General features: G+C 48.8%; 1 protein-coding gene across 12 annotated transcripts in view; it reads right to left on the bottom strand.

Moving 5' to 3' along the window:
• Positions 1-1,246: 1,246 nt before the first annotated feature.
• GRAP2 (GRB2 related adaptor protein 2) overlaps positions 1,247-20,393 on the bottom strand; it is a 90,783-nt gene continuing 71,636 nt past the window's right edge. For 10 of the 12 annotated variants that reach the window (XM_001166508.8, XM_016939207.4, XM_016939208.4 and 7 more), the window contains 4 exons: positions 19,785-19,953; positions 17,673-17,903; positions 16,326-16,448; positions 12,513-14,950 (listed from right to left, as the gene is read on the bottom strand). In XM_001166508.8, coding sequence (XP_001166508.1) covers positions 14,771-14,950; positions 16,326-16,448; positions 17,673-17,903; positions 19,785-19,953 — 703 coding nt within the window. In that variant the 3' untranslated portion in view covers positions 12,513-14,770. Of the gene's footprint in view, positions 1,423-12,512; positions 14,951-16,325; positions 16,449-17,672; positions 17,904-19,784; positions 19,954-20,393 lie in introns of those variants that run through there. The other 2 variants (XM_054675911.2, XM_024352896.3) reach the window with 1 other exon arrangement.

Here is a 20,393-nt window from a genome sequence, read left to right as displayed (position 1 = left end):
CTGAGGGTGGAATCAAAGATGACTTTGTGAAGGGGGTGGCCTTTTCCCTGGCCTTGAAGGCTGGCTAGGATGTGAACAGAGGTAAATAGAAAGGAAGGGGGCCCCTAGGTGGAGGTGGAGGGACCTATGTGAGCACAGTTACCGAAGAAGGAGAAAGGTGCAGGGGTCAAGGGCAGGTGCAGGGCAAAGTGCAGGGGTCGAGGGCAGGTGCAGGGCAAGGTGCAGGGGTTGAGGGTGGCCCAGATGTCTTGCCTCCATGCAGCCCCACCTCCAAGAGGCAGCTTGAACCCCAAGCTCGGGGTGGCAGGGGAAGGGCATTCTAGTAAAGCCAGTGACTGATCTGGGTGGGATGCCTTGCAAAGCAGTGGAGAGCCACCAGAGGAAGTGACCTGGGATGCCTCTGACACCCCTGCCTAGCCTGGCATTCTTCCTTCAAAAATTATTCCTTTACTTGGCCAACACCCTCAGCACTCTGTCCCTTGCAGGTGGCCATCACAGGACAGGCGTACCCTGGAAAAGGGTGGGTGAGGTGAGGAAGGGGAGCTCTCCCAAAGTTGATGTGCTGTGTTGGCAAGTTATCAGTTTGATGGGTGCAGAGAGATTACCCGGGGGAGGGTGGAACACAGGACAGGCAAGTTTCAAAGGGAAGGAGGCTGTTGCAGCAACAAGTCCCATTGGGGTGGGGCAGGGAGGGGTGAAGAAGAGGCTGTTTCTGCCAAAAATGGAAAGTAGTTATGGGTGAGGTAGAGGCTGGGCAAGACTCCTGGGAGGGCCAGGAACCTTAGGAATGGACCAAGTTTCTTCTCTTTTTTTTTTTTTCTGAGATGGAGTCTCACTCTGTTGCCCAGGCTGGAGTGCAGTGGGGCGATCTCGGCTCACTGCAACCTCCGCCTTTCAGGTTCAAGTGATTCTCCTGCCTCAGTGATCAAGTGATTCTCCCTACTCGGGAGCTCCCTCTCCCAGCTCCCAAGTAGATGGGAATACAGGTGCGCCACCACACCCAGCTAATTTTTGTATTTTTGTAGAGACAGGGTTTCATCATATTGGCCAGGATGGTCTCAATCTCTTGACCTCATGATCTGCCCGCCTCAGCCTCTCAAAGTGCTAGGATTACAGGCGTGAGCCACCACGCCCAGCTGAGTTTCTTCTCTTTCATGCCCTGTTGCTTGGCCTGGGCCATAGGAATAAAAAGAATGAAGAAAGCAGTCGTGATGTCTCTCCCACTTGCTAGGCTCTTACCAAGTAGTTCCTATAATTTTGTTTACTTCTCATGACAACTCAGTGCTATTATCCCCAGTTCTCTAGATCGGCTCAGAGTGGTCAAGAAACTTGTCCAGGCTGACAGCGTAAGTAGCAGAGTCTGGACTGCAGCCCACGTGTTTCTGACTCAAAGCTTGTGACTTTTCCACCTCTCCACATTGCCTGGAGGAGAGAAGAGAGAATAGTTAGAAAGGAGGGGAGGGACAGGGTGTACAGGGTGGGGTTTTCTCTGCAGGGCCAGAAGGTTCTTGAATGCCCCAGAGCAAAGCTGTTAGCTGAGAGACCACTGACCCTGACACCCTAGAGAGGCTCACTCTGTATGTAAAAGATGTGAATTTCTCCTTCTGCTCCCAGCCAGGAGAAAACTCAGTTGTTGAGTGGGGATGGAGAATGTTCCCTGATATGATGACTGCAGTGTCCTTAGCCACACTCAGACATTGCCCTGTTTGTCATGTTTGTATGGTGGTGGGGAGGGATCAGGAGTGGCCAAAACTTAAAACTGGACCCTGGAGGCGGAGACCGAGAAGGAAGTGGGAGTAAAGACCAGCTTCTGGGGGTGGGATGGGGTCCAACCTGTCTTCGGGGATTACAGGGGCCTCCTGTGACTGTGGGTACAGATGGTGGTGGGGGTGCTGTGCAGCCAGCAGGAGCAGGGGCTCCGGCACAAGGTCATCAGAGTGCTGAGTGGGTGACATGCATGGTGGGAGAGGGAGCCACCACTGCATCATGGAGATTCGGGCGTGTAGACAGGAGGATGGCAGCTAGTGCTTGGAAATGTCATATGGATTCTGGGAATGGGATTGGCATGAACAAGGCAGGCGAACGGGGATCTGGGTACTGCACTGGTCCCAGCATCTGGGCCTGGGCAGAGATCTTATTGCAGAAGCAAGGGAAGAAGGTGGGGCTGGATCTCAGAATGAAAGAAGGAACAAATAGCAGACCCAAGAGGCTTATGCAGTGGCCCACATTGGAGGAGTCAGGATGGGTCCCAGCAACCTAGAGAGGGCTGGACCTGTGCCATGGCTCCATCTGGGGTAGAAGGACCAGCAGAGCCCAATAACTGGGAGACCCTGTCTGAAAGGACATCATGCTTTAGCAAGCTGGGTGTTTTAGGGACACACATTGCATCCTAAGTTTTTTTTTAGGAAGACTCGGTTCAGAAGAGGACCTAGGGAGCCCCAGGACTTGTGAATATTGATGTCAGAAGTGAAATTTCTCCTAGCAGAAGGGAGAATCTCTATAACTTTTTTTTTTTTTGAGATGCAATCTTGCTCTGTTGCCCAGGCTGGAGTGCAGTGGCACGATCTCGGCTCACTGCAACATCCACCTCCCAGGTTCAAGCAATTCTCCTGTCTCAGCCTCCCAAGTAGTTGGGATTACAGGTGCCCCCCACCATGCCTGGCTAATTTTTGTATTTTTAGTAGAGACAGGGTTTCACCATCTTGGTCAGGCTGGTCTCGAACTCCTGACTTTAGGTGATCCGCCTGCCTCAACCTCCCAAAGTACTGGGATTAGAGGTGTGAGCCACTGCGCCTGGCCAATTTTTTGTTTGTTTGTTTTTGTTTTTGTTTTTTTTTTTTAGACAGGGTCTTGCTCTGTCGCCCAGGCTGGAGTGCAGTGGCGCCATCTCGACTCCTTGCAGCCTCCACCTCCCAGGTTCAAGCAATTCTCCTGTCTCAGCCTCCCAAGTAGTTGGGATTACAGGTGCCCCCCACCATGCCTGGCTAATTTTTGTATTTTTAGTAGAGACAGGGTTTCACCATCTTGGTCAGGCTGGTCTCGAACTCCTGACTTTAGGTGATCCGCCTGCCTCAACCTCCCAAAGTACTGGGATTAGAGGTGTGAGCCACTGCGCCTGGCCAATTTTTTGTTTGTTTGTTTATTTTTGTTTGTTTTTTTTTTTTAGACAGGGTCTTGCTCTGTCGCCCAGGCTGGAGTGCAGTGGCGCCATCTCGACTCCTTGCAGCCTCCACCTCCCAGGTTCAAACAATTCTCCCACCTCAGCCTCCAGGGTAGCTGGGATTACAGGGGCCCACCACCATGCCCGGCTAATTTTTGCTTTGTTTTGTTTTGTTTTGGGATGAAGTTTCACTCTCGTTGACCAGGCTGGAGTGCAATGGTGTGATAGCTCACTGCAACCTCCATCTCCTGGATTCAAGTGATTCTCCTGCCTCAGCCTTCCAAGTAGCTGGGATTACAGGTGCCCGCCACCATGCCCAGCTAATTTTCATATTTTTAGTAGAGACGGGTTTCATCATGTTGGCCAGGCTGGTCTCAAACTCCTGACCTCAGGTGATCCACCTACCTCAGCCTCCCAAAGTGCTGGGATTATAGGCATGAGCCACCATGCCCAGCCAATTTTTGCATTTTTAGTAGAGACGGGACTTCACCATGTTGGCCAGGCTGGTCTTGAACTCCTGACCTCAGGGGATCCACCCGCCTCGGCCTCCCAAAGTGCTGGGATTACAGGTGTGAGCCACTGCGCCTGGCCTATAGCTTTTATTTATCCTAATAGAGACACAAGCTTGCTAGTTTCTCTATTTTTTTAAAGAAAAATAAAACTTTTTTGTTTTTGTTTTTTTAGACAGAGTCTCAGTCTGTCGCCCAGGCTGGAGTGCAGTGGTGCAATCTCGGTTCACTGCAACCTCTGCCTCCCAGGTTCAAGGGATTCTCCTGCCTCAGCCTCCTGAGTAGTTGGGATTACAGGCGTGTGCCACCATGCCCAGCTAATTTTTGTATTTTTAGTAGAGATGGGGTTTCACCGTGTTGGTCAGGCTGGTCTCAAATTCCTGACCTCATGATCTGCCTGCCTCGGCCTCCCAAAGTGCTGGGATTACAGGCATGAGCCACCACGCCTGGCCTTTTGTTTTGTTTTGTTTTGTTTTTGTTTTTTAAGATGGGGTCTTGCTCTGTCACTCAGGCTGAGTGCAGTGGCACAATCATAGCTCACTGCAGTCTCAAACTCCTGAGCTCAAGTGATCCTACTACCTCTGCATCTGGAGTAGCTGGGACTACAGGCAGGTGCCTGTATGTACCACACCTAGCTAATTAAAAAAAAAAAAAAAAATTGAGAGCCGGGCGCCGTGGCTCATGCCTGTAATTTCAGGACTTTAGGAGGCCGAGGCAGGCAGATCACTTGAGGTCAGGAGTTCGAGACCAGCCTGGCCAACATGGTGAAACCTGTCTCTACTAAAAATACAAAAATTAGCTGGGTGTGGTGGCACATGCTTGTAATCCCAGCTACTAGGGAGGTTGAGGCATGAGAATCACTTGAACCCAGGAGGCGGAGGTTGCAGCGAGTGGAGATCACGTCACTGTACTCCAGCCTCGGTGACAGAGTGAAACGCTCTCAAAAAAAAAAAAAATTTTTTTTTTGTAGAGACAGGGTCTTGCTATGTTGCCCAGGCTAAGACATAAACTTAATGCATTCCTTTTCTGCACCCATCTTGAGTCACTCCTTGCCGAAGAGGGGTCTGAGGATCAGTGCTCACTGAGGGTATGCCATCCACATGCATCAGTGGTTTAGAGCAAGAAGTGACCCAGCCTTTCCTTCATTTTACTAGGAGGAAACTGAGGCCCAGAGGGGTTGAGAGACTCCCCTTAGGTCCAGGGGCTCAGGAGAGAGTGGGGACAGAATCCCAGCTGCAGACCCCCAGCCAGTGCTCCCTTCCTCTGCACCCCCCCACCCATCTGGACTTTCCATGGTAACTAAGCCTCCTCCAGTGTGGGAAGCAGTTACCTAGCAACTTCCCATAACCAGGTTAGAGCCGAGGGAGTGAGATACCACATGCTGCCTGCCCTGGGGAATTTAGATGTGTAGAAATGGGATCGCCCACGTCATAGTGTGGCCACAAATGACCCTGCATAGAGCTATGCCTGGAAGCCCCTGTCGGGGAGAGTCTCACATCAGGATCAGTGAGTCTCAGGGATGACGGCACAGCCCTGGGCTGGCTGAGGCATCCACCCCTGCAGTGGATGCAGGGCCCCACTGTGTACAGTACTGGTTTCTCTGAACAGCATGGAACATGTCCCCATTGACCTGCTGGCTCAGTGTGGATGGGGGATCCACAGAGGAAGGCTGATGGAAAGGCTGTGTCTGTGTCCTTGCAGGTGTCTCACTGTGGCGGGGGGAATGGCAGGGAAGCTGTGCTCCTTCATGCTGCCTCTTGTTCCCTAATTATGTCAAGAAATGTTTATGAAATGACATGATTGTAAAGTAAGTGACTCTTCCTGTAATGTTCCCTGTATATTGGGTTTTGACAGCCATCCGCCACCCCCACACGTTCACCTGCTTCTTCCTGTGGGCAGAGCCCTGCCTAGGTTCCCAGGTTCTACCTCCTGAAGGGTCCTACCAATTGGCCTAAGCCAGTTATGGTGGCCTCATTCTCTTGGAAATGGCTGGTGTAAGAACAGCATGGGATCCAGTCTTGCCAGTGGGATCTGTGTGAATGGCCGCTGAAGGACCTCCAGGAAGGAAAGGGTTTCTCATTGAGTAGAATTGGGAGAGAATGTGCCCCTTCTCCATTAGACATTGTCACGTCTGCATGTGATGTCTGGAGCTGTAAGCCACTGAGAAGAGACACCACTGATGCTCAGAGACATCACTGATGCATTGTTGGGCCATTGTGTTAAGCCAGCCAATAGCTGTCTTGTCTCTGGACTTCTTGTGATGGGAAATCATGAGCCTCTTGTTGCTCTAGAGCCTTTTGGTCAGGCCTCTGTTTTTTTCGCCTCCAGCTCACTCACTTTGCACTTGTCTGAGTGGGCCACTTAATAGAGATGCCTTGACAAGTCTTGGTATTAAAGGTAAAGCACCCAAAGAAAACAAATGTCCCATATCTTTGATTTACTGACTAAATCAAAGATGGGACTCCCTGATCCTTTATCTCCTCAGTTGGAATTGAAATCTGACTAGCAGCTGCATGCCCAGCTCTTGCAGGTCTGAATAGACTTCTCCCTAAAGAGCCTGATGGCGTCCCTGGTATTCCCAGCATCTGGCACATTTCATTCATTCATTCATTCACTCATTCACTCACTCACTCATGCAGTGGTGTGCTGGGGCTGGCTCCTATCTGCCCATGAAAAACAATTGTGTACATCTCTTCCCAACTCTGGATTCAGTGATGTCATGTTGGTAGCCTGAAATCTGCCATGGTGGGAGTTGTTCTTTTTTAAGTAGACTTTTTTTTTTTTTCAGCAGTTTTAGGATCACAGCAAAATGGAACAGAAGACACAGGGAGTTCCCAAATACCCCCTGTCCCCACACACGCACAGCCTCCCTCACTGTCAACATCCTCCAGCAGAGTGATATATTTGTTACAATTGTTGAGCCTACATTGACACACCATAATCACCCGAAATGCGTAGTTTACATTAGGGTTCACTCTTCCTGTTGTGCATCCTATGGGTTTTGAAAAATGTGTCATGCCATGTGTCTATTGTTGTGGCATCACACAGAGGAGTTTCACTGCCCTAAAAATCCTCTGGGCTCTGCGTATTCATGCCTCCCACCCTCAACCCTTCCAACCACTGATCTTTTTACTGCCTCTCTAGTTTTTCCTTTTCCAGCATGCCATGTAGTTGAAATGGTACAGTGTGTAGCCTTTTCATATTGGCTTATTTCACATAGTAATATGCATTTAAGGGTTGGGTGCAGCGTCGCATGCCTGTAATACCATCACTTTGGGAGGCTGAGGTGGGCAGATCACCTTAGGTCAGGAGTTCAAAACCAGTCTGGCCAACATGGTGAAACCCCGTCTCTACTAAAAAAAAAAAAAAAAATTCAGCCAAGCGTGGTGACGGGCGCCTGTAATCCCAGCTACTTGGGAGGCAGAGGCAGGAGAATTGCTTGAACCAGGGAGGTGGAGGTTGCAGTGAGCTGAGATTACACCACTGCACTCCAGCCTGGGTGACAGAGTGAAACTCCATCTTAATAATAATAATAATAATAATAATAATATGCATTTAAGGGTTTTCGTCTTTTCATAGCTTGGTAGCTTATTTCTTTCTGAATACTATTCTATTGTCTGGAGGTACCACAGTTTATTTATTCATTGACCTATTGTAGGACATTTTGGCTTCTTCTAAGTTTTGGCAATTATGAATAAAGCCACTATAAATATCCATGTCCAGGTCTTTGTGTGGATGTTTTCAGCACCTTTCAGTAAATACCAAGGAGTGTGAATGCTGGATCCTATGACCAGCCTAAGTTTAGTTTTGCAAGAAACCATCGAACTCTCTTCCAAAGTGGCTGTACCATTTTGCCTTCCCACCATCAATGAATGAGAGTTCCTGTTGTTTCACATCATCACCAGCATATGGTGTTGTCAGTATTATAGATATGGGGCATTCTTATAGGTGTGTGGTGATATTTCATTGTTTTAATTTGTATTTTCCTAATGACATATGTTATTGAGCATCTTTTTATCTCCTCACTTGCCATCTATATCTTCTTCCATGAGCTGTCCATGTCTTTTGCCCATTTTTAAATTGGGTTGATCATTTTCTAATTGTGGAGTTTTTTTGTTGTTGTTGGTTTTTTTTGTTTCTTTTCTTTTTTTTTTTTTGAGATGGAGTCTTGCTCTGTTGCCCAGGCTAGAGCGAAGTGGCAGGAACTTGGCTCACTGCAACCTCCACCTCCCGGGTTCAAACAATTTTCCTGCGTCAGCCTCCCAAGGAGCTGGGATTACAGGTGCCCGCCATCAAACCCGGCTAATTTTTGTATTTTTAGTAGAGACGGGATTTCACCATCTTGGCCAGGCTGGTCTCAAACTCCTGACCTCATGATCCACCTGCCTCGGCCTCCCAAAGTGCTGGGATTACAGGCGTGAGCCACTGTGCCCTGCCTATTGCCTATTGTTGAGTTTTAAGAGTTCTTTGTGTATCATAGTCCTTTATCAGATATGTCTTCTGTACATATTTTCTCCTGGTCTGTGACTTGTCTTCTCATTCTCTTGGCATATGGTGGGAGTGTTTACACCATAGAATTGGCAAATACCACAAGTTAGGGCTTCTTCTTAGAGAGAGCCAATTATTAAATCTTTACGAGCACGTCACTGCATCTAGGCATCAACCATTTATTGACTGCACTGCTTATCTTTGACCTAAAAAAGATTTGGTCTAGCAGAGGAGGCAGATCAGTGAATCACTGACAATGGTGTTCTGAGTATTGGGATAGAGGGAGAACAAGGTTACTACAGGAACGTAAGTGGGGGTTGGGGGACAGGGGCACTTACATCAACCATAATATTGGGATGGTTTCCCAGTGGAGACCTTGAGCCCTGAGCTAATGATTTCAAAGTAAGTAACAGTTGTCTGGACCCACGCTGCCCAATAAGGCAGCTCTTTGCCACATGTGGCAATTTCAGTCATTTATACCAGGTATATTTCAAGTATTCAATAGCCACATGTGGCTAGTGGCTACCACATTGGATGGAGCAGATACAGAGCTTTTCCCTCATCACAGAAAGTCCTAATAGACAGCCCTTGTCTAGACAAAACAGTGGGAGAAAGCATTCCAGGCAAAAAGAACAGAATGTAGGAGACCAGAGGTCTTAGAAAACATGCCTCATTCTGGGAACCACAGATAGTTCTAAGGGACTGAAGTAAAGGGTGTTTGGGACTGGAGAGGTAGAAGATATGGCTGAACGAACAAGGCAGCAGGCAGATCACAAAAGGCCTTTAGTGCGAAGCTAAGGAGGTTAAACTCCAGCCTGAAGACTATGGAGAACCCAAAGATTTGAGCAGGAGCTTGGTATCATCAGCCTGTCTGCGAATAAGATCTCCCTGACTGCGTTGGAGGCTGTATTACAGGGTGCCAGCCAGGAAGGCGGGGAGACGAGTGCTGAGACTATTGCAGTCATCAGGGAAAGAAGTGAGAGAGGTTTGAAGTAAGGCAGTGGCTGTGGAATGGGTGCAGAGAAGGGACAGAGTTGAGAGAATGTGAAGGACCCGATGGCTGATTGTGTCTGACCCTGAAGAGGTGCTTTGTAAATATTTGTTGACTTAATGAATGAATTACAGCAAAACTTAAAACAATAGAAGTGAGTGCACAGCTACTAGGCTTCTAGGTAGTATCTACTGCACAAATGGTGTGGTGCAGAGGACACCCTTGCCTTGGTATGGACAGGCTGAAGTGTTGACTTTAGACTAAGAAAACAGCAAATATTTTGACCATGCTAATCAGTCCCCAGTGTGGGCTGTTGTGTTTCAGGTTAGCTGGGAGCTAACGATGGCATGTAGGTACATTCCCCTTCTTTTGAGCTCAAGGAGAAAGAGGCAACAGGGAAGAGTGAGAAGAGAGAGACGGAGGGAAGGGTTGGTATCCCTTGTTCTGTCTGATGGAGGGAGGGCTCGGCTGAGAAGAGAGCCAGCTGTGCTCATGGAAGATGCTGAGGGAGCCAGGGTCCAAGCAGTGCCTCAGAATTGGGCACAGGCTGGCCATTCTCCCCTCTACCTCTTCCCCAATCTCCTTGTCATGTGGACTGCAGGGCAGATTTGGTGTCCTGAAGGATTGGGTCAATTCACCAGCAGATAAATGTGGTGCATAGTGGATCCGCAGCATCTGGGAAGGCATTGTCAGCAGAGGATGCGTGGGGCAACAGAACACTGGAAGCAGAGTAGGAAGCATGAGTATACTGGTGCCTAAACACGTGAGAGATAACAGCCTCCCTCTCTTGGCCTCTCAGAAGTTAACTGGAGGAGAATCCGAAGACAGTGGCTAAAGCTACTGGAACCTGGACATCATTGTAAATATGACCTTGTTTGCATCTACATGTCTGTTAGGCCCAAGACAGTTGAGTTACAAAATGAGTAAACAAATGAGATGAAGCAGGTCCAATCATTCCTTCATTAGAAAAATATTTACTGAGCCTCTGTGTGCCTTGCATAGTGCTAGATGCTGGGTGTACAATGGTTTACAAAACAGAGGTGACCCCTGCTCCGTGGAGCTTACAGCTCCAAGTTCACTTGAACTTGGGAGGCAGAGGCTGCAGTGAGCTGTAATAGCCATGCAGCTCAGTCTGGCACCATCATCTGTGTACGTGCTATTCAGGAAAAGCACAGGACTCATAAGACCATCTTAGGGGAAGGATTATTTTAGATTAGAGGGCAGAGGAGGACTGTTTGGAAGTGACATTTAAACCCAGACCTGGGCCAGGCATGGTGGCTCACACCTGTATTCCCATCACTTTGGGAAGCCAGGGTGAGTGGATCACCTGAGGTCAGGAGTTCAAGACCACCCTGGCCAACATGGTGAAACCCTGTCTCTGCCAAAAATGCAAAAATTAGCCAGGCGTGGTGACATGACCCTGTAATCCCAGCTACTCGGGAGGCTGAGGTGGGAGAATCACTTGAACTTGGGAGGCAGAGGCTGCAGTGAGCTGAGACTGTGCCACTGCATTCCAGCCTGGGCAATAGAGCCAGACCCCATCTCAAAACAAAAACAAAAACAAAAACAAAAAACAAAAAACAGAAAACAAAAAACCAACCCAGACCTGGAGATGAACAAGAGTTAGCAGGGTTAGCAGGGGATGTGCCTCCAGGTAGCAAGAATGGCAAGTGTGAAAGGTTTGGGGACAAATCCTTGGCCATTTGGAGGCTGAAAGGCCAGTGGGGCAGGAGCATAAAAGCAAGGGGCAGGGGAGGCAGAAGAGGAGGCTGAGGAGGGAGGCAGGGGCCAGACTTCACAGGGCCACATTAGGACTTTGGACTTAAGCCTAAATCCAGTGGGAAGGGGAGTGATGTGATCAGATTTATTTTTACAAAGATCACTTTGGCATCTGTGTGGAGGACCAGATTACGGGAGAGAATGCAGGGAGAAAGGTATGAAAGCTGACAGTTGCCAAAGGAAGAGATGATGGTGGCATGGCCAAGGTGATGGAGTAAAGTGGAGGAACTGAGGAGGCATTTTTTAAAAAGAATTGAGACAATCAAGGTTTTTCTCACACTCTTGCCTTGGTATAGACGGGCTGGAATGTTGGCTTAGACAAGGCAAACAGTAAATATTTTGGCCATGCTAATCTGTCCCGAGTGTGGGCTGTTGTGTTTTAGGTTAGCTGGGAGCACAGTCCCCTGCCTCAACCAGGGCCACATCTGACCAGAGTCAATTTTATGACTAAAGATTTCCTGACAAAGCTTTTACAACTTCTGCAATCTCTGCTGATGTTTAAAATAATTACTATTAGGAAATAGTAATTATTATAGGAAATTCCTGTTTGCATTTCATCTGCATTCCTCTCACATTACATTTTTTTAATTCTAGAGATAAGGATGCTAAAATAATAAGTCACCTGGGTAGCCAAATATGAATGACGTCATAATGACCGTTCTGAATTGCATCTGTCCCAAAGCCAAAGTGACCTATTCGTTAGCAGCGAAGAAAAAATGGCCGAATATCCTCAGAAGAAGAGCCCAATTAGAGTTGTGCTCACTGCTAAGTTCTTTGCCTTTGCTCCTTAACATGTGGACCTAGCAACAGCACCCAGTAGCTTGTTAGAAATTCAGGACCAAGTTGGAAGCTGCATTTCAACACGGTCCCCAGGCAATTCGTAGGCACTTTAAATTTTGAGAAGCACCATGGTTAGATCACCCTAGGGCCATCTAAAAGTGGGTGGGCAGTGGCAGGTGCCAGATATTTGAAATGCGGTGAGGCACAGCAAGTGGTTAGGAAAACCCAACAACTGGTCCAACAGGAACTGGCTTTTCTCTGGAAGCTTCAAGTTCCCAAGTCACATAGAGTGTTGCAGCCAAACTCGGGGACAATGTGTTTGTTGGCTGCTGGTTCTGTGGCTGGTGAGAGGAGCTGGCTCGACCCTCCTCTGGTGCTGAAATGCTGTCAGGTAGAAACTAGGGCCCGTGGGGACACATGCAGAGGGGCTCCCCCTGGCAGCACCAGAGGCTGAGGGGGGTTGAGCTCTCTTTCCCCCTCCCCTCGATAATGTGGACAGTTTGGTTCTTGTCCTCTTTACCTGGCCGCTAAGAGCCCTCATTCCTTGTAGGTGGTTTGGGTGACTTTCCCGCTTCCTTCTGAATGGAGGCTGATGAGCAAGGGAAAGATGCTTTGGCATCTCAGTACAAAATACTCTTCAGTAGCTTTTGCTACAACAGAACACCGAGCTCCAGGGGTTCTGAAAGCTCTGCTCATACCGCCTGCCTACGGGGTCAGCTCCTGCAGGCCGATGACCCCTGTCACCCCTTGGTCTCGTTCTCACTCTCTACCTGAGGGGTATGCAACGCAGACACCAGACACGGCCTGGCCAAACAAAGACACTTTGTTTTATTACTGCTTTCTTGAGAAGTCTTTCAAGGCACAAAATCTCCACCAGAATCGAATCACATACCTCCGTCTAACTAGAGCTGGTCCTCCCACATCATCAGACAACTGGATGAAGTTTGTGGGCTGTTTAAAGCATATGGTTTGTAAATACTGTAAAATCAAACATTACTTATGGCTTTTATTTACTGCAGCATTTCACATTACCTAGCACCAAAATAGCTGAGGAGGTCTTCTCTGCCTTTGTTCTTTCTCCTGTTCTTTTTCTTATGCTTCTTTGCTCCCTGCCTTCCGCAGCAGCGGTTTCTCTGCTCTGATTCTTCCTCTCCCCACTGCCCGGCCCTCCTCCTGCACCATCTGCCCACCAACTCCACACCGCTCTCTTCCCTGGCCCCACTCACCCTCTCCCTTTCCTCCCCCTGTGCCTCTCACGCTGCCCCTTGATCCTCCTGGATGTCTTAGCTACCTTTCCCTCTCCCTGCTTTCACTTCCAAAAGCTGCAGGTGCTCCTTACTCACACTCGACTCCCTCCTGCCTCCACCAGGCTATTTTCTTTTCCCTCCCAATACCCACCACAGAGTTCCTTTTTTCCTCTTTCCTCTAAAGGAAACATGGGGATCAGAGAACTGTAGAATCACAGTCACAAGGGACACTGCTTGTGCTACACTGGCAGTTACTTCTGAGTCAGAAAATCTTTCTTCTCCGATCACCTTCAATAATGGCTGCCCCCAACCCCATCCCTCCTTAGAGCAAGAGAGGTTGGGGAAGAGAAAACTTCCAGGCTCCCTCACCAACACTTTCACCCCCTTTCCTGTCTCAGCACACACACAGACACACAGATGCATGCACGCACATGTCCACACATGCAGGAATGCACACATATGCATACACAAGCACACATGTATACACACAGGAGTGCACAAATATGTGCGTGCAAGCACACATGTGCACACCTGCAGGGGTACACACCCACACCCACAAACTCCGAGTGCACTTGGTGCAGAACGGGTTTGCACCCGGCCTCCCCTAAGGCCCTGAGCTTCCTCTCTACTGTCTCCTTCGCCCCTGGCCAGGCTGACCTGTGCTGTGCACCTCCAGGGTGAGCACTTGGACACATGATTCTAGCGTGAGGGGATGGAGAGCGACAGCCATGGTGGGGTTCCTTGCTCCAGGTGCAACTCTTGGGCAGCAGGAGGACAGCAGTGGTCAGACTGAACAGGAAGCTGGTGTCAAAGCCAGCTTCCACCTGGGGTCATGTTTAGTCAATCAATTCATAGTCAGGCTCCTATCATCAAGTGGGCTTCTTTCCATGCCACTGGGCAAGGCATCTTCAAAAGAGAAAATCAAGAGGGAAAATGAACAGAGCCCTGAAGACACACCCTTGTAACCATAAAACAATGACTGTAAAATTCAGCATTCTCAGCTAGAGCTTTTCAAGCACTTTACAGAATGTAGGATGCTATTTCCTTCATAGCTGGGGAAACAGAGGTTCCACTGAGTAAGCTGCTTGGGGATTGTGGAAAATCCCTCGATTTCCCAGTACTTGGCTCCTCACATTGGAACATTCATTTGAAAGACCCAAGGAATATTAATTTGAACAGAGATGAATGTCTCAGCTAGGTGTTGACTAGGAGGCCAGCCTTGCACAGGCAGGGTCTCTCCAACCCTGTCCTGCCTTCACATCCCCGCTCAGACTCGCTTGGCTGCCCGCAGCACTGGGCTGCACCTTAATTCCTAATGCAACAGTGCCCACCCCTTGGAGAACAGGAGGAGAGCTGCTCTGCAAGCCCTCCAGGTGAGCGGGGCTTGCAGGTCAGCTAGAACGTGCCCCACCAAGTTCAACCCCACCCTGTTGTTCTGTGTCCAGTGCCGAGGTGTGGTCTCTGCTTAGTTGTTCTCCGTGAAAATTCCCAAGACAAGGAGGAAGCAGTGACAGCTGAAGGCCAGGACAAAACTCCATTTCATTTCCCTGCCCCCCTCCCAACTCCCCCACTGCCTTCCACACACCCCTGAGGGGGGCAGAAAAGCAAGTGTCAATATTATTCTCCACCTGAGTTCCCTTTTGCATCAACTAATTACCAGCCCAATTGCCAATAAATTACTAGTATAAAAAGTTGTGTGTGTACACAGGCAGATGTAGATAGATGTATGTATATATAGTCATGGAGTCCAGCCTTTTTTCCTTGCCCTCTTTCTTGTGGGCAGCTCCAGACAAAAAGCTTCTGTCCCCTGAAGAGTTCATCGGGTCATGGGTGCCACATAGTTGGCAGGGAAGAGGCCCAGCTTGTTGTGCAGGCGGCCGGTCCACCAGGATGGGTTGGAGCTATCCAGGACCTCCACCACCTCCCCGCTGTGGAACCCCAGCTCGTCATCCTCCAGGGCCTCAAAGTCATACAGCGCCCGGGCCCACCGCACTCGCTGTTGGGGGAAGCACAGAAGAGGCTCTGCTGAGCTGTGGGCTGGGCAGGCAGGGGAGGGTCTGCTGGCTCCTCCTACCACATCCAAGTCTTTGAGAGCAACATTCCCTGAAGGCTGACCCCTCTGCAGCTTAAAAAAAATTTTTTTTTGTAGAGATGGGGTCTTGCTATGTTGCTCAGGCTGGTTTTGAACCCTTGGCCTCAAGCAGTCCTCCTGCCTTGGCCTCCCAAGTAGCTGGAACTACAGGTGTGAGCCACCATGCCCGGCTACCCTGCTGCAGTTTAAATCAGATACCTATGCACAGGCCTGAGCAAGAAGTTCCCAGAACGCACCAGCGTCACTCTGGAGACCCAGGACTTTTACCAACAGATGTTATTGTCCAAAGCCCCAATAGACTCCCTGAGAACCACTCTCTCCACATCAATAGGTGGTATTTTTATCTTGAGTGACAAACAGAAGGGCAACATGCCCCAAACAACAGCCCTTGGTGTTAGGGCAATCAAGTCACAGGTCAGGATGGATCACAGGCCAGGCACGGTGGCTCATGCCTGCAATCCCAGCACTGTGGGAGGCTGAGGTAGGAGGATTGCTTGAGCCCAGGAGTTCCAGACCAGCCTGGGCAATATAGCAAGAGCTTATCGCTACAAATAATATACCTAGCTACTTGGGAAGCAGAGGCAGGAGGATCGCTTGAGCCTAGGAGTTTGAATCTGCAGTGAGCCATGATTGTGCCACTGCACTTGAGCCTGGGAGACAGAGTGAGACCCTGTCTCAAAAAACAACAAAAAAAGATGCAATGATAAAGGCAATGGTAAAGGGCTATGATAAAGATGATAAAGAACTAGAACTGAGAACTATGAGAACAGGGAAGGCCTGGCACCAGACTGAGATCAACAGACTGGACGGTGCTGGCTCAGCCCCAGGCCTCCCCAAACATTCCATCACCTCTCGTTGATCTGTGTGCGCATTTTTGTTTTGTTTTGTTTTGTTTTTTGAGACGGAGTTTCGCTCTTGTTGCCCAGGATGGAGTAAAATGGCGCAATCTCGGCTCACTGCAACCTCTGCCTCCTGCGTTCAAGCAATTCTCCTGCCTCAGCCTCCCAAGTAGCTGGGATTACTGGCATCTGCCACCATGCCTGGCTAATTTTTGTATTTTTAGTAGACGTGAGGTTTCACCATGTTGGCCAGGCTGGTCTCGAACTCCTGACCTCAGGTGATCCACCTGCCTTGGCCTCCCAAAGTGTTGGGATTACAGGTGTGAGCCACCGTGCCCAGCCAGATCTGTGTGGTTTGAGTCTCTCCTGCCTCATCTCCTCCATTGACCTCTGTCCCAAGGCCTTTCCCCAGGGATCCCAGAGAAGGACAGTTCCCATACCCCTGCCGCCTGGAGCTGCACTGGGTCTGTGTGTCTCCGATGCATGAGGGCCGCATTCATTTCACTGCCCAAGCCGGTGCCACAATGCCCATCATTTATGTCAAGGCTGCCTCCTCGGCGTTCCTAGAAACATACAACAGAAGACCGGTCACCCCACTGCCAGGACATCTCCCACCGGTTCCCCCAGTGCCTTGCTCAGATGCCATCCACAGAGCCGGTATATTCCAGGAATACTTACTGATAATGACAATAAACCCTCCACGCTGAGGAGGACCTAAGCTCTAAAGGCACCTTAGATTCTGAAGGCCAAGAAGGCAAAGGCGGGTTTTATTTATTCAGTCAAGAAATATTTATCAGGCACCTACCATGTTTCCAGTAGCAGACACAAGGGAAATATAGCTGGAAAGAGAAGGTCTCTGGCTTCATGGAGCTTCCATTTAGAGGGGGAACCATGCACATTTAAGTGGTAAGTGAGCAGAGAGAAGAAATGTCTGTATCTGCCCGGGAAATCAAGGAAGGCTTCACAGAGGAGGTCATGCTTGAACTCCAGCTTAGAGGGGTAGGACTGCCCAGGGAGGGGCTCATCAGGCAGAGAGATCAGCATATAAAACGCCACAAAGGCATGAGAGGAAACGCAATGGACCATTCGGGTAACTAAGGCAGCGTGGGGGGTTGCTGGAATGTGTGTTTGCACAGGGAGTTGGCAGGGAGGCAGCAGGGACGAGGCTGGGGAAATAGATTCTGGCAGCTCACAAAGGACTTTGTGTGCCCTGCTAAGGAATTCAGGAATGATGTTATCTGGTCGTATTGTCCATCTCAGTAAGCCGCCTGAAATCCCATCGGGAACAAGGGTGGAGGGAGATAAATAAGTAATAAACAAGGCTCTGTTGTGGGTATTAAGCCTTTTTCTCTTGTGGATCTGACAGCCAGATGGGCTAAGGGGCATGAATAGATTTGGAATTGTGCTGATAGGAAAATGAAGCAATTGTTTACTGAGTCCTCAGGGGAAGTGTGTGTGTGTGAGTGTGTGTGTGTGTGAGAGTGTGTGAGTGTAAGTGTGTGTGTGTGAGTGAGAGTGTGTGAGAGTGTGTGAGTGTGTGTGTGTGAGAGTGTGTGAGTGTAAGTGTGTGTGTGTGAGAGTGTGTGTGTGTGTGTGTGTGTTCAGGTGGGAGCCATTTAATTCACAGAGATGTCTTTGCCAAGAACAGTTTCCCTATTTCTGCCATTTGGTGGGGTCCAGGGTCTTCATCATGAACTCTCTGAGAACTCAAGAGGCTGGGCCAGGCCTGCAGGGGAGGCAGGTTCTCCTTTCCACCGTACTGTGCCCACTGCCTTCTTTCCAGATACCTGGTGGAAATGGTGGTGCTGCAGATATCGCTGCTGTGGGGGCTGCTGCAGCTGCTGGGGCGCTGGGGCATATTGCGGAGGCTGTGGCTGGTGCTGGTGCTGCTGCAGGGGAAGGGTGGGGGGGTGATCCGACAGCTTCCGGTTCATCGAAGGCCGGATTTCTTCTCCCACAGCCCCACTGAGGTGTGGGCCTCCCTGGGACCTCCGGTCCAGGCTGTTGCCCCGGTGACCCTGGGAGAGAGAACAGAGATGCTGCAGATGCATCCTCCTCTCTGATCGTCTGGCCCTACCCTACCCTTGGGCAGTTGTTCCCAGACCCTGCTCATCTGGCTCCAAGAAATAGCTGGTGGGGTGGGGGCAGCTAAAAGATAATTGATGCTTTAGACCTTCACATTTTCCAAAGTGGCCTCTGCATTCTCAGATCCTCCCAGTTTTAGGAGTGCAGGTCTCTGGTTCACAGACTAACACTTTTTGCCTGGTAGCCATTTAGTCCATTTCTAGGGCGCTCGTTTTTTCTCTGTGTAATCAAGCTGAAATATTCCATTTTACTGATACAATGCCACCCCTTCTTATCACATGTTGCCACACCACTGGACAATCTACCCTCCAGATAAGCTCCACTGTTGACTTTGCATGATTTTGAACTGTCATTTACAGCCTGGTGATAGAGACCCAAACAGCAACATTCTTGCAACACCATGGGAACCAGGCCTGCCGCCGGGCTGGGCGTGGGGGAAGAAGTAAGGCCTTTTTCCCTAATGTTACAACAACCTTACAAATCAGAAATACCGTATTGTTAGTTTCATTTAACAAACAATTATGTAGGACCCTGAGGGCAGCATATACCAGGCACTGTTCTAAGCGCTTTACAAATATCAACTCATTTAATCCCATTTAATGCAATTTTATATTGCTTCTCTGAATGCCCATCCTAGTGAGTTAATACCTCTGTCCGTTTCCTGGTTAGAGTGATTCACAAGGTCTTGGCTAGCCTTTGTTTTCCTTTCTGAACTTCTGTGTGCATTTGGTGGTAACTTCTTTTCTCCTTTGGCAGTAACTTCTCAGGCTTAAAAGCAACTAGGGACTCGAAAAAGGAGGATTTTCTTGACTTCCCCAAAGCACACATTGCTTTCACAGTCTCAATATCTTTTCAAATAACCTGTCCCTAGGATTTCAGCTATTCTAGTGAATGCCTCTTCCTATGATACCTGTCTCTTATAACCATGTTATTTCCTTTGAAAAATAGTTCATAAATTGGTGTGTGTGTGTGTGTGAGTGTGTGCATGTGTGAATTTACTTATGGGAGGCAAGTTAACATGTTCTTAGTGCTTAATATGGACCAGACTCTGGTAGTGCTTAGCTGTATTAAGTCATTTAATCCTCACAACAGCCCAGTGAGGGAGGTTTTATTGTTCTCTCCATTCTACAGATGAGAAAACTGATACTCAGATGGTTTCTTAACTTGGCTAGGTAATACAGGTAGCTAAGCGATTAAAGCAGGATTTCATACCAGGTCTGTCTGACGCATTTCCTTTTAAAGCAATAGTCTGTATTCCAAACAGTTGCAACAGCAATAATTCCAAGTGCAGTTTTCTCCTCCCATGTCCTCCCTACCCCCAATCCCATCATAAAACTCCACATGCTGATTTAACTCCTGAACTCTAGGCTGTTCCCTAATGTCCCTGTCTGTAGCACCCCCAACTCCTTCATCCTTGGGCAACTCTTGAGCTAGGTTGAAAACTTTGGTGTAGCAATGTCTATGAATAACAAGAAAACAGCACCTGTGGTAAGAGCTGATGCTTGCTGAGCGCAGTGTGATGAGGAATGACATGAGGCGTGGGATACATTATCTTCTCCAACCTTCACAGCCATTCTGGGAGGTAGATATTACCATTGTCCCTACTTTATGGATGAGGAAACTGAGGCGCAGAGAACTTTCCAAAGTCACACGACTAGGAAGTGTTAAGTTGAGATCTGACCTCAGAGCTCTGAGCTCTGTCTTTCAGTATACTCAGAGGATCTACCCATCCTATGCATTTTTCCTGGTGGTTCATGTGAGAACTCGGGCTGCCTAAAATCTCTAGATTGGGGTCGATCAGATCTGGAGCATACCTGGTCTTCTCGGGTTCTGTCTCTAAGGAAGATCTGCTTCTGTCTGGAGATGGAATTTGTCCTGTAGTAGTCCACCAGCTTATTTAGGGATGGAAACTTCTCAGTCCACAGAAAGTAATTACCCTTGTTGTCTCGCATGACCTTGAAGTGTTGAACGTCATCCTCATGCCTGGAGATCAAGGCAAAACAAAATTGTATGTTACACGGTGATAATGTCACCACCTCCAGGCTGCTCACATCTGGGATGGTGGAGTTCTCTTTGAGCAGGAGATGTAGATATGGATGACTCACTCATCACTGGGCAGGTGGGCCAGCCCAGTCAGGCTTCGGCAGGAACTTTGTAGGATGGACCACTTAGGATACAGGCTATGCTAGACGGGATTTACATCAGCAGAAGGTAATCAGATGAGCTAAAATTTGTTTTGGACACTGGAACTAACCTTTTACAAGAAAAGCATGTTCCAAGTGACTTAACGACAAAGAGATCAAAGACCTTTTCACAATGTTTATTCGCAAGATGTCAACAGGGGTATTTCAAGCTCCTATTATCTTTCTGTTACCAGAAATTCTTTGAACCATCTCCTTTAAGCCCATAAGCTAGCACTGGCA

This window comes from Pan troglodytes, chromosome 23 (genome assembly GCF_028858775.2).
Source record: "Pan troglodytes isolate AG18354 chromosome 23, NHGRI_mPanTro3-v2.0_pri, whole genome shotgun sequence".
Classification (NCBI taxonomy): Eukaryota; Metazoa; Chordata; class Mammalia; order Primates; family Hominidae; genus Pan; species Pan troglodytes.
This window is presented reverse-complemented; position numbering and strand designations above follow the sequence as displayed.